The sequence below is a fragment of the Enhydra lutris genome, unplaced genomic scaffold (genome assembly GCF_002288905.1).
Source record: "Enhydra lutris kenyoni isolate GAN:26980312 unplaced genomic scaffold, ASM228890v2 scaffoldscaffold60, whole genome shotgun sequence".
In the NCBI taxonomy this organism is placed as follows: Eukaryota; Metazoa; Chordata; class Mammalia; order Carnivora; family Mustelidae; genus Enhydra; species Enhydra lutris.
The window spans coordinates 4,916,047-4,930,897 of NW_019154144.1; the positions used below are offsets into that span (position 1 = coordinate 4,916,047).

Consider the following 14,851-nt stretch of genomic DNA (forward strand, 5'->3'; position numbering starts at 1 on the left):
TAAGGAAATCGAATCCCTTGTATATACTTAAGGTTATGCAGAGGTAGTTATCTTAGCTGGGTATAGAGTTATTGCCAGTACATCCAGCTAGATCTTTTTTCAGCTCCTCTTCGTATAGAAGGAAATCATCAATTTGAAATCTCATCTCCATTCAGAAAGCAGAAACTTCTTTTATATGTATCCTTTGTGTGTTTTGGAATTTTATATACAAATTCAGTACATTAAAAAAAAAAATCATTACAGTACCTTCTCTGTGTTTTTGCAGATTGCTTGTTGAACGCATCTTTGCCCAATACATGGTTCCCCACAATTTGGAAACTACAGAACGGATGAAGTGTCTATATTACTTGTATGCCACACTGGATTTAAATGCTGTGAAGTATGTTTCAAATGTCAAATTTTGTTTTTTTTTTCATCTTTTTCAGTGTATTGGATATTATGGGGAAAACCCCCACAAATGTATTTTTAAATGTTAACAATTTATGTAATGCAAACATTGTTTAAATGATCAGACACAATAAAATACTTGGCTGTTTTTTCAAAAGTACTGCTATCAACATGGGATTAACAAGGATTTTTATAAGCAATTAAAACATAGAGCTGATTGACATGGAATCTTTCAGGATTTGATTTCTTTCTCCAGACATACATATTGTCATTTCAAAAAGTATTGATGTACCTTTTTGTTTGTTTTCTTCCTTAAGGCATTAAGAAGATCTATACTGAGAAAATCCTACCGCCTTATTTTAACCTCATGGTCATTTGAATTTTGCTGTAGAGCGGTAGGGTACATATTTTATGCTGTATAACCTCAGCATCTGTTATAGTTTGGCATATGGGTATGCACAAATACATTTTAATGACCATTTTTCATTCAGAAAATACTTTTGAGCAGAAAATACGGAATTGGCATTTTGGACATGGAAGAGACATTACTAATTGAATCATACTGATGGTTAGGAAATTGAAACCTAGAGATTGATTTGCCCTAGGTTTTAGAAAATGTAGATGCTCTGCATTCCAGCAAATGTCATTACAAGTGGGGGATTAAATGTTCGGAAATTGAAATCTAAGGAGCTGCGTATAATTTTCATTCCTATGTCTCCTTAATGGGACTTTGACTTCTTCCATGGGAATTATTATATGTGCCAATTATAACTTTCATAGAAACATTGAAGAAAAGGAGAAATGTGAATTTCTTATTATCTGTTGTACTTAAGGCAGAGGAGTATATATTATCAATGGCTGCTTTTGTGCTTTTAACAGCAGAATTGCATAGTTTCAACAGAGACTGTATTGTATGGTCCATAACATTTATTATCTGGCCTTTTATAGAAATACTTGCTAACCCTTCGTGTAATTGATATTTGTCCTGTTTTTCACATGGGAAACTGAATTCCAGAGGTCAGTTAACTTGCACAAAATCACACAAGTAGTAGGAGACAAAGTCAGGATTTGAACTCTACCTGGTTCCAAAGTTCATTCTTTTTCTACTGCATGTAGTGAATTATGTTACTACCATATTTAATTGATTTTAAAACAAAATTGTCATATGCCAACACCTCAAGAATTAGAGTGCATCCTTATCTTCATGGTGCAATTGATGGCTGATTAGAATGAATGAGAATAGCATATATATATATACTTACTTGAGACAACCTAAGTGAAATCATAGTCTAGGCTTCTTGACTCAGCTCACCCGTCTTTCATGAACAAAAATGAAAGACACTCTTAAGCAAAAAATGAGAGTCAACCACTCATATATCCTACTTGAGAAAATTACTAGAGTAAAAGTTTCTTTTGGCAAAAAACAAAATTCAGAAGAAAGGAATAGGATGTAAGAAGTAACAAAATTTCCAAACACTTCTGCAGATCTAAATAATCAGTGCTTATAAAAACAACAATGCCAACACCACCACCAATAATAATAACAACAAAGTTTTCTTTACCAAGGGAAGGAGGTGTAGAGTAAAAAGTAGGTTAGCATCTGGGCTGATATTTAGCTAGCACACACGTCTTGGAACAGTATGTAAGATCTATTGAGAGTCCCTAGGATCCTCTTCCCACCCATTTTCCCCTGTGCCTGGGCATAGCAGAAGGACCTTCAGGCCCGGTTCTACTGCCACCTGTTCTGATTGATTGGTGCTGCGCCTTTGTGAAAAAGTTTGAATACTAGGTAGATCCTATAGGATAACAGCATGTAAGATGGCAGCTAAAATGTTCTGTGGTTCTTTTATCTTAAAAGAGTGAGAGAGGACAGGTTTGTTGATTAATTAGGCTGTAAATTAAGTGTACAAATTAAAAATTTGAGTTTCTTTAAAAGAACAGAATTAAAATGTTGACTTCTAAACCCATAGGAGCAAAAAATAATTAATGAAAACTTTAATATGAGGAATGGAAAAGAATCATAATTGTAAAGGAAAATACTGAAAAGCAGTTATAAAACTACATATACATATATAAGGGGTACCTGGGTGGTTCAGTCACTTAGGCATCCCACTTTAGATTTCAGCCCAGGGTCCTGAGATCAATCCCTTCAGTGGCGCTACCCCTCCCCCCCACACTCCTGCTCGCTTATGCGCTCTCTCTTCCTCTTTCTCAAATCTTTAAAACAAAGCCTATATATATATATCAGATATTATTCATCACTTAAATAACAAGTATGTTTGAATTAGAAAGTAAAAATGCTAATCATGAGATACACTGAAAAATAATGCCATGAAAAAGTTGAAAGTAAATTCCAATCTATGGACCAATAGATTCTACAAAAATGGTTGGTAAGTGAATAGATTTTTATCTGTTTTAAGTTAAAACACTTAAGGTATTTATATTTTTTGAATGATTTTTTAAAAATTTTAACCAGCATTTTGGAATTAACCAACTGTAAATCTAATACTTAACATTTTACTACTTTAATACTTTACATTCACGATTTATTTTTCCAAAAGTCTTTACATTTATTTTTATGAAAAATTTAATGCACACAGATCACATAGGAGTTTCGAAGCATAGTGATAAAGTAAATATATCTTTGAATCTACACTCAACTTGTGAACTCTTCTCCCTTTTATCCTCCTGTCTTCCACCCAGAGGAAACCGCTAGCTTAAATTATTTATTTTTCATTTCCTTTTAAAAAGTGGGTTTATCATGGGGCGCTTGGGTGGCACAGTCAGATAAGTGGTTAACTCTTGATTTCAGCTCAGGTCATGATCTCAGGGTCCTGGGATCAAGCCCCTTGTTGGGCACCACGCTCAGCATGGAGTCTGCATCTCTCCCTCTCCCTCTGCCCCTCCCCCGCTCTCTGTTTCTTTCTCTCAAATAAACATACAAATAAATCTTTAAAAAATAGTTTTATCAAAAATAAAGTTTTACATATATGTATGTATCCCTCAATAACTTATTTTTACTTGTTTTTGAACTTTATGAAAGTAGAGTAAGTGTGGATATAGTCTTCTGTGACTTTTCCCCCTATTTTTTTTAGGTTCCTAAGATTCATGCATAATATTTATAGCTTGTTGGTCATTCATTTTCTGTGTCTTCCTAAACATTATCAGACATCTTATTTTCTGTGACTCTTGGGTCTTAAATTTTGTCACATCTTTTTTTCATTTTCCTGAATAGTAATAATCTTGATGTTTTCAATAATGTTTCTAATCTTATCAGAGTCCTCACCACTCTGTATTGTAACATCTGTCTTTATTCATTATACATTACCGTTCTTGCCCAGAAGTCATTTGAATTTATAACTGTAATTAGTTTGGAAAGCACTTAAAAATAGCTGCTTGGCAGGCAGGTTCATGGTGAGAACTTATTGGATCTTTCTTATTTGTTGAAAGAACCATATATTTTATTGTGATCATGTTCTTTTGGGGAAGACAGTACTTTCTATATTTAAAAGTTGGTATGTATCAGTTTTAAGCAAGTCCCCAAGTTAACTAATATCTTTTTTTTTTTTTAAAGATTTATTCATTTGAGAGAAAGTGTGCACATGCATACATGCCTGCCCAAGGTGGGGATGAGGGAGAAAACCTTCAAGCAACGCTCCACAGAATGGGGAGACTCACAGTGGGGCTTGATCCCACAGCCCTGAGGTCATGACACAAGCCCAAACCAAAATTTGGATGCTTAACTGACTGAGTCACCCAGGTGTCCCCCTAAATATCTTGATTAATGAAAAAGAGAACAGAGGCAGGCTTGAGTACTCTCTAATCATGGTGTGTGTTGCCACCTCCCCAGGCTTCCTAGAACAGCTGTTAATGGCAAGAGTTAGTGGTAGTTTCAGGTGTTGTGGTTGTGATATCTTTCATTAGGCAGGCTCTCATCTAGACCCGATTTTGTACTGCTGAGTCTGGTGGGTAGTTTTGCCAACTGGGAGCTGAATGCTGGAGGAGAGTTTCTCTTCAGCACTCGTACAGGTTTCTGATAGCCATCCAATGGTGGCTGTCTTTTTCTTTGAGTTAGTGCAAAGCTCTAGTGAGAAGACTAGACCAGTAACAACTGTAAGAGTATCCATTCTCTAATCAAGTTTTTTGTGTTTATTTAGTGACAGTGCTGGAATTCAGGCTCATATTAAGTTATATTTGTCTTCCAGTTGTAGTAATATTATGTCTACTCTTTTCTTTTTTTAAAGGATTATTTAGGAAGGCAAACACAAAGATAAATTGTCTTTGCTGCTTAAGATAATTTTATTAGGGGCGCCTGGGTGGTTCAGTGGGTTAAAGCCTCTGCCTTCGGCTCAGGTCAGGATCCCAGAGTCCTGGGATCGAGCCCCGCATCGGGCTCTCTGCTCAGCCGGGGAGCCTGCTTCCTCCTCTCTCTCTCTCTGCCTACTTGTGATCTCTCTCTGTGTGTGAAGTAAATTAAAAAAAAAAAAAAAAAAACACCTTAAAAAAAAAGATAATTTTATTAAAATGCTTGAGAGGATGGTTTCCCTAAAAATATAATACAAAGTCTTAGTGATGGTCACTTTTTGATTTACACTATAGCCATAATATTTTATATGGAGCTTTGGAATTGCTTGATATTTCATCTTTAATAAATAGCTATTAGAGGTGTAATAATTCCTGCTTTAAGTGAAGGTAAGTTTCAAAAGTCCAGGCCTGTCAGAAGTTGTAAGTAATGATGAAGTGTTAAGAAGCAAGGGACAATTCATTGACTTTGGAGTTGAGGAGTAATTTCACAGATGACTACTCTGTTTTTTGAAAATTATTTTAATTATGTAACTCTTACTTAGTTATGAGATTTTTACAGTCCTCTGTATACTGGTCATTTTTCTTTAATGTCTACATGTATAGTTATTTTAATTTAGCTTTTAATATAAAATGCTGCTGCTTTGCCAGTACCATTTTGAGATGACTACTGTAAAGGAATTTAAGTGTCCAAATTTAAACTATTTTATTTCCATAAAAGTATCCAAAGGTATTCTTAAAACAGAATGTTAAGGAGGAGAATGAAACTTTTTTAGCAATTAGTTCTTGTCTATGAAAAAAAAGGTGGTTTTTTAATGCTTTTGTACTATATTACAGTTTTATGGCAGTGCTTAATATGTGTGATAGGGGAGGTTAATCGAAGTGTAAGTAATTCAGAACAAAATAATAAAAAGTATTTGGTTTTGGAAAATTTCCTTTCAAGTATTAAACTGTGTGGTTCTGAATTCTGTAACTCAATATTTCAGTAACATTAACTGCTCTCATGATTTATGTGTATTTTCTTGAGTATGTGTGTAATTTCTTTTTAGATTTAAATTTCTGTCTGAAAACAAAAGTATTAAGAGGACATCAGAAATTTTGCTGTATAAAAATAATATTCACTTACATGTAATAATATGTAAACACATATATTTATATAAACTAATGAATATATAGGATATAAATACTTGTACATGTCAAATTTATATAGTATAAATATGCTTATATGTATTCTATATGGGATGTGTAGAATATATAGGTAATATATATTATATATATTATATAATATATATAATATATAATTATATATTATGTATATATAAACTATATAGAATATATAGGTAATAATGTTTTATATAATTTGTATAATGAACATAATATATTATTTAGTTAACTGTGTAACAGCTATACTTCAGACTGTAGACCTCAATGAGTCCTTAGAAATCTAAACACATAGGCGTGCCTGGGTGACTGGGCTGGGATTCCGCCTCTTGGTTTTGGCTCAGGTCATGATCTCAGGCTGTGAGATCAAGCCCCCTGTCAAGGTCTGCTCAGTGGGGAGTCTCCTTGAGATTCTCTCTCTCCTTCCCCCCCTCACATTTTCTCTCTTTCTCTCTCAAATAAATTAATCTTAAAAAAAAAAATCTAAACATAAATTCTACCTCTAAACAGTGAGAACTTGAGGATAAATAAAACAAGTGAGAGCTTATCATTTTTATTTACATTGGTTTATACATTTTAATTTTATTATAATGTTTAACTGTATACTTACCTATAAGTACATAATACACACTTTTATAATAATATACATAAACATGTAATACATATTATATAAAGTTACATTATGAGCATTTCTGTTTTAGAAAAAAGTATCCTGCATTCTCTCAGCACAAACTCTTTTCTGTTTGTGGCTTTGATTCCTTTTCATCCTGCCTATTATAGGACCTTACTCCATCAAATATTCCTTTATTTCTCAAGTTTATAAACTCTGTAGATTATTCCTATACCCTAATTTATACACATATTGTAGTTAATGATATAGATATCCCTTCACATGTTCATACCTCTTATATTTTCCTTGCCCTTTTGCTCCATACATCATCAGTTGCTTAGTTCTGTAAAGTTTACCTCATCTCTGTCATCTCTTTTGTTAATTTCAACTTAAAAAATATATTTGGAATATTCTGGAAGGATTGTTACTGTTTTGTTATTTAAATTTATGTGTTTGTGTTTTGCAGAGCATTGAATGAAATGTGGAAATGTCAAAATCTGCTCCGACATCAAGTAAAGGATTTGCTTGACTTAATTAAGCAACCCAAAGTAAGTTAAATGTAATGAAAAGTTTTCCTTTGATGATAAGCTTTGTAAAATGCCTGTATTTTAGTTACTCCTTCTCATTGCTACAGTGTTGTTGGACAGTTGTTTCTGTGTGGAACTGTTCTACTGGAGAAGCTATGATCTCTAATTTAGAACAATGAAATTTTTAAGAAACTGATTGCATAGAAAAATTCAAAGTTTAAATTTACTATATCTGTAAAAGGTGATACACAACAGGAAAGAGAATATATGTCTTTGTACTCAGAATTAAAGTTTTTTTGTAGCTTAAAAAAAAAAAACCCAGAAAATGACTGTATCTATTGAAAGCAAAGAAAGTAGAGTAAATTTGCACTCTGTCTTGCTGCCCTAAAATATTCCCATCGTGTAGTCTTGTTGTTTTAGAAAATTTTCATGTGGGGCGCCTGGGTGGCTCAGTGGGTTGAGCCACTGCCTTCGGCTCGGGTCATGATCCTAGGTCCTGGGTTCGAGCCCCGCGTCGGGCTTTCTGCTCAGCGGGGAGCCTGCTTCCTCCTCTCTCTCTGCCTGCCTCTCTGCCTACTTGTGATTTCTCTCTGTCAAATAAATAGATAAAATCTTTAAAAAAAAAAATTTTTATGTCATGTAATTTTAATTATGTATCTTTATATTTTTACTTAGAATTAATGTTACAGTAATCTTAATGTACTACTTGGTTTTCATAATTATAAGTTAATCTTGGTATTCATCCAGTTGATGTATCACATTTTATTTTTTAGACTTTTAGAATGATTCTGGGTGTTCTTTTTCCCTAGAATGTTGTTTGAGAATGTTCTATTTAGGCCTGTAAAAGTTATAATTCATCAAAAAAGTTGTATCAGTTCATCAAAAAAATATATAAAATGCCATTTTAAATTGCATCCAAGGAAATCTATAACACACAAAAATAATAATATACTATTATTTTTAATTTCTTTTCACTCCTTAGTGAAACCCCCCTCATTCTCCCAACCCCCCACTCTAAAACAAACAAATACTGCATGCTTATAGAACAGAGGTCAATAGAGAGGAGTTGTTTCATGTAAGGGGAGGCTAACAATAACCTCTTTGTTTATGGTTTATTGAAATCTGTGATTATTGAGTATATTGAACCTGCTAGAATAAGTTTTTTCTTGTAATAGATGACTTAAAACTAATTTTAGTGATTCTGCTGTTTCAGTACTTTCTCTGCCAAGGAACAAAATTGGAAACCTCCAATTAATTTAGTGTGCTTCAGCCTGTAAACATGTATTTTAGTCATTGTTCTATTGCAGTAAGTTAGTGTGTTTCAGTTAATAAGCTCTGGATAAAGTGCAAAGGTGTTGGTCAAAGTTGCAAAGGTGTTAATTAAAAATGCCAGATGTTTTTATATGTATGTCTACAAAAATATTTCTGATTTTAGGCATTACTGAAGTCATACAATAGCAGTTAGGTAGTATGTTAAGTGTGCCCATCATATGTTGAACAGCATGATGTGTGAGACTAATAAAAAATAATTTTGTTTTTGATTCTCACTGTCCCTTTAAAATTTATTTAGTGGGAACTTCTTCCCCTTGTCTGTTGATAACAATTTGGGAGCGTCTCGTGACTTCATTCTCATAAGAAATAACAAAATACAGTCTCAAATTCAATTAAAATGTTTTAATGTCTTCTGCGTAGTGGAATTTTTCTTTAAATTGTCTTAAAATAATTACTGAGTTGTCCAAAATAAAGAGAGAATTCAAAATAATTACTGAGTTGTACAAGTTAAAGAGGGAAGGAATTCTCATTAATGTGACATGGGGTTGAAGAAGAAACCAAATGGAAGAAGATGGTAGTCCAAAGTGGAATTAATTCTAGTGAGAGGAGAATTAATAGTCTCTTATTACTTAATATTCACTTTATACCAAGAATTACAGTAGACGTTATGGAGTTAAAGGTAGGAAAAATACAAAGCTGTGTTTATCTTTTGGGTGTTTATTTTTCTCCCTATTTTACTAGGAAGATTCTTACACACTTACTAATCAGTATTTCTTTGCCTTCTTCATTATTCAGTCTGATAAATAGTTTTATTCTTATTTAGTTCAGCACTATAGCCCTTCTACTTTATTTAACTAAATTCATTTGCTCAGTGTCACTCAAAGTGACATTATTTCCAGTATTATACTTTTGTTGATGCTGTTTCTTTTTCATGTGGATCAACTTCTTGACAGCCAAGCAATACCTATTTCTCCCCAAATTAAACAACAGATCTTATATGACTCTAGACAGATCTATTCAAATACTTTAAATTCCAATTATTTGGGAATTAACTCTTCTATTTTATGTTTTATCTTTTGCTTCCTCTTAGCAAGCTCCTTCTGAATAGGGATGGTTTATTTGCATATTTATTTGATTTGTTGCCTTCACGCCAGTGTTTTTCTAGTTCAGTATATTATACAGAGTTGCACAAAGACATCTTTTTTAAAGAAATAACACTAACTTGATGCAGTGAATAACTAGTGCTCTTAGAAATATCTTTTGTACATGTGACTTCACAGACTATTACATGGGGTACAATGTGGTTAACATATTCATTCACTGAAATAATACTAGGTTGATATGACAAGTAAGTAGCACTCTTAGAAAAATCTTTTGTACATGTCACTGGCATCCTTTTGAATTTTCTTTATCCAGTGTCTTCCCCGTATGCTTCATGACTATACCTTATAATCCTCAGGCTTAAAAATTTTAGCAACACCTTAAGTCATTGAGAATTACATACTTGTGAACTTTTTGTTTCAAGCTTGAAACTTGAAAACCGGGTAATTTTTTTCCTTTTTTATACTTAGTTGCCTGTTCTTTCATTGCTAAAGAAAACAAAATATCTCCCTGTTTCAAAAGGTTAGTGTAGTAGTCTTCTCTTTTGTTTAGAGGATGACAAAACAGGGCAAAGGGGAAGAGATGACAGTGGAGCATTCACCTTTCATTCACTTCGTGGAGTTTAAATGTAGCTAAAAAAGGAGCTCAGAGTTGTGGTGGTTGAGGCATGGGCCTGAAGCATTAGTAGGTTATGCTTATCTAATTTTCTGAAGGGTATAATGAAGATTATTGTTAGGAAATATTAATTTTGCTTTTTGTGTGTGTGTTTTACAGACAGATGCCAGTGTCAAGGCAATATTTTCAAAAGTGATGGTTATTACAAGTAAGTTATTTCAAATATTACATGTAAATTTAAGGTTTAATTGAAATATTTCTATTTAATAATTTGAAGTGTTTCGTGGAGTTTCATTTTAGGCTATGATAATATAGGAAAAGAGTATAATGTGTTTTTGATTTTTTTCAACAGACAACTCAGCTTCAACTTTTTTTTAATTTTCATTTACTTTGCTACACTGAAGTTTTCTTTTTCTTTTCTGTTGGTTTGAGAAAGAACTGGAGAAAGGATTTATTACATAAATTTATTTTTGGGAATTCATTCAAATTATTGCATAAGCTTACTGTGAAAACTGAATTTGTGCTTTAGTGTTGCTTGCTCTAATGTGAATCTATTTGAAGCCAATTTTCTTCTAAGCCAAAATTTAAAGTGTATACCTAATAATTACAGAAGAACTTCTTTGAAAAAAAAATACTAATTTGCTTTTTTGCTTTCAGTGAAAATGTTATTTAATTGCATTTAACAGTAAATACAAAAGGATTATATAGCACATCTCTTTTGTTTGGTGCAAGGATTGGGTGAAGTAGCTGTTTTTGTAGAGCATTTGCTTTTCCTCCTGCTTTAGAGATCACTGTGTATAGTGTAGCACATGGACAAAGCGAGTATCAGGAACACCTGGAGGAACATTTCTATGGAGCTTCCACTTGGGAACAGTGAAGAGATCTATCTTAGATGGATTTCTGAGATGTTAACAAATGTTCCAAGATGTGTATGGAAGTAATGCTCAGATACGGAAGAGAACAGTAACCTAATTAACTGTGTTTTAGACTAAGGATAGGTGTTTTAGCATGAGTAGTGTTTTAAGACCAAAATATCTTCTAGTCTTGAGCAGATAAACATAAATTAGTTTTTAGTTTCTTTAGGTAACTTAAAGCAAGTGATTTTCTGTTGTTGCTTTTTAATACCTATTTCCTTGTTGTTTGGCTCTGGATACTATCTTGTAAAGGAGATTATCTGTATTTTTTCTATTTTTTAACCCTGTCTGTTTTCCCAAATTCTGTTCTGAGGAATCCTGGTATCCTGTAGGTGTTAATAGTATTGTTAGAAAAAAGGGTTTCATGGTCAAGTATTTTGTAGAATGCTGAATTAAAGGGTTTTTTTTTTGCTTCTTCCCTCCCTTCTCCCTCTCTCTGTCTTCCTCCCACTCCCCCCACTCCCAATTCTGTTTGTTTCTTGAATGGTAGACCTTATTGTAGCCTTTAGTATGATGCCCATACATTATGGAGGGGCTGTAAAGTGACATCTTCCAAAATTATTTGAAGACAGTACAGTAGATTTTTTGTATTCTAAAACTATGAAAAGATCATATAGTCAAGTATTTATAATAAGGACACTTTGTTCTTATTATCCTCAGTGATCTAGATAAGACTTTTAAAATGTAATTTCAAAGTTATATGTGAACTTGAAGACTGCACTTACTGCATTTGTATTTTAAGATTTAGTTGAATTTCTACAATTTTTATTATAGTCCATAGTTCTATATTATAATTTCTGTTATTAGAAGTAGCCTAGTCTGGTCCTCTGTAACAGTTGTGAGTAGCCCCTCCCCCCCGCTCCCACCCCCAAAAGACACTAGGATCAACATTTTACTAGCTTTCATGTTTTGATACATCATTTATTAGAAGGGTGGTATAAAAATCATTTTTGATTCCACAGGGGTTTATCCTCTCTCATGCATTAATGACATATCCAGTAGTAACACCCGAAATATTTTGCTCAGCATGTGTTATTGACTGATAGCATATGTATGTGAATTATCTCTGGATGGGTTAACAAATAGTTTCTTAAAGGTAAATCTTGCTGATCTGTTCTTGTGAGTTACAAGAGAACAATGTACACAAGCAGCTTAAGGAGACAATAATAAATTGGCATCATCAGGTTGATATTTAGTCCCCTTACGTATTACAAGGGGTTATTTAGAAATAGTTCAGTCTCTCTCTACAAAGGTGTTCCTTCACAGTATTCTTGTTTCATATTTCTAGAAAGCAGAATTTTGTGAAAATTAACTATTGAAATTGTTCCACAACTTCTAATTAAACTAAACTGAATTTGTAAATTAGGATTATTAATCAAAGTAATAAAAGAATGAAAAATGTAGATCCTTTATTATTTTGAGAAATTTCTAAAATGGTATTTTTTTTCCCCCTAAAATGGTATTTTTACTGAATTTTAATTTATTTAAGGAAATTTGCCAGATCCTGGTAAGGCTCAGGATTTCATGAAGAAGTTCACACAGGTGTTGGAAGATGATGAGAAAATAAGAAAACAGTTAGAAGTACTCGTTAGTCCAACATGCTCCTGCAAGCAGGCTGAAGGCTGTGTGGTAAGGAGAGACATTGAAAAAGAGCTGATGTTTGGGGCGTATGGGTGGCTCAGTTGGTTAAGTGTCAGATTCTTGATTTTGGCTCAGGTCATGACCTCAGGGTTGTGAGATCTAGCTCTGTGTTGGACTCCATGCTGGGTGTGGAGCCTGCTTAAGATTCTCTTTCCCTGTTTCCTTCTGTTCCCTCTCCCTGACTTGTGTGTGCTCTGCTCTCTCTCTCTCCCACCAAAAAAAAAAAAAAAAGCCCCAAACACAAAAAAACTAATGTTTGAAGAGCCCCCAAACTTTTTTTGACTCCTTTTAGGAAATAATTTATATTCGTTGTGTAAAATATGCATTATTTTACATAATATTCATTATGTAAAATTTTGACCCCCTTTCAAAACAAAATAAATTCTATTCATTTATGTGGATTTTGTATTCATTATGTGAAATTTATATTCATTATGTAAAATACCACAAAAATGGCAATAAACTAAAACCCCTGTATAGAGACATTTACTGTTTAATATTATGGTATATATCTTTCAAAGTAAGATCATATGCATACAGCATTGTACATTTTACTTATTTTTATTAGTCTTTTACCGTATTACTAGCAGTGGAACGTACCACTGATTCTAAGTATCATAATTGTTGAACAGTCACTTGTGTTACACATTTAGATTTTTTTTCTCTGTTTTTATTTAAAGACCATTTTAGTATCTTTATAGCCAGATAATTTTTTGCATTCTTGGTTATTTCTTTAGGATAGATTCAATATTGGCTTCTGTCATTATTGGAAAGAAACAGAACTCCAAGGAAAACATAATTATTTTGGTAGGATTTGTATTCTTGGTTGCTAGTCATCTGACCATTTTTTCTTCTTGGGCGTATTAGCCATTTATATATATATTTTTGTAAATTGTATGTTTTTAATCTTTGCCTATTTTTCTGGAATGACATTTGTCTTTATCTGTTGATTTGTTAATCATGTATGTTAATTAAGCTGCAAATAATTTTCTTTCATTTGTAGTTTGCCCTTTCATTTTATTTATGATGTCCTTTACATAGCATAGTTTTATTTTTATGTAGCTGAGTCTATCAGCAGACTCTTCAAGGCTTTTGCATTTTATGTCCTGCTTACAAAATTCCATTCTATTGCAAGTCAATGAAAATATTTACTAATATCAGTATTTCTCAATCTGTTGCCCATGCATCTTCCAAGAGGCTTTCAAAAAAGAAAAAAAAGAAAAAACATGATTCTTGGCTCCACCCCAGATTGACTAATCTTCACACTGAGGTCCTAGAATCTGTTGTTTTTAGCAAGCTTTCCTGATAACTCTACTCTCTGAAGTTTGTGTCTCCACTGAACCTGATTTTATTCTTTTGTATTTGTTTTTATCATTTTGGAATGTTTGTGGCATAAGGTATGAGATAGGGATCTGTTTTTATTCAAAATATCTGTTCAGTTATTTCAACACAATATATTGAATAATCCATCTTTTTTCCTGTTAGTTGAAATGTTGCCTTTCTCATATGCAAAATGTTAGTTTGGTTTTCTGGACTCCTTCAATTCCTATTGATTTATTTATTCCAACACCAGTATTACATTGTTTTAATTACTTTAGATTCTTAGTATTTTAATGTGATGTAATTTTTTAAACATATTTTTGTAATATTTTAAAAAATCTGCTTCACAGCGTGAAATAACTAAGAAGTTGGGCAACCCCAAACAGCCTACAAATCCTTTCCTGGAGATGATCAAGTTTCTTTTGGAGAGGATAGCACCTGTACACATAGATACTGAATCTATCAGGTATTTTTATCTAAAAATATTAAATTTTCATCACTGTTCATTCATGCTTTAGTCAGTTGCTTTTGAGTACCTGCTATACACAGGCACTTACCTGTACAGATTTTTGTGTATGTGAAATGGCTATATACTCATTTATATATCTGTATGTATATCTGTTCATACATATGTATGTGTATGTATATGTACATGCTTGTTTGCATATATCTGTGTATATTTAATTTTTCTTATTTTAAGTATTATTTCATTTGGATGAGAAAATACGAGTTTAAGCCTGGTTTCTATCTGTTAACCAAGTATATCAGGAATTCCTCTTTTTAGTTAACTTGCATAGTATAGGTAATACAATTTATAATTATACCCTCAGGAAAAGAAAATTAGGTGAATATGTTGTAAAACAGCATATAATGCATTTTCACAGGTATTTCAGACCTGAAAGTGTTATTTTTAAAACAACCCTCATTTCAGCTTTGATATAGATAACTTTGACATCTTGGAAAATGCTTTCTTTTTATGGCTGTATTCCCCTATATAAAAT

The 14,851-nt window shown here is 32.7% G+C and overlaps 1 protein-coding gene across 5 annotated transcripts in view; it reads left to right on the top strand.

Moving 5' to 3' along the window:
• Positions 1-14,851, top strand: part of LOC111158551 (PDS5 cohesin associated factor B) — a 133,555-nt gene that overhangs the window by 38,192 nt on the left and 80,512 nt on the right. For all 5 annotated transcript variants that reach the window (XM_022520648.1, XM_022520649.1, XM_022520652.1 and 2 more), the window contains exons 12-16: positions 266-379; positions 6,927-7,008; positions 10,135-10,183; positions 12,379-12,518; positions 14,201-14,316. In XM_022520648.1, the coding sequence (XP_022376356.1) occupies positions 266-379; positions 6,927-7,008; positions 10,135-10,183; positions 12,379-12,518; positions 14,201-14,316 (501 nt within the window). The remainder of the gene's footprint in view (positions 1-265; positions 380-6,926; positions 7,009-10,134; positions 10,184-12,378; positions 12,519-14,200; positions 14,317-14,851) is intronic.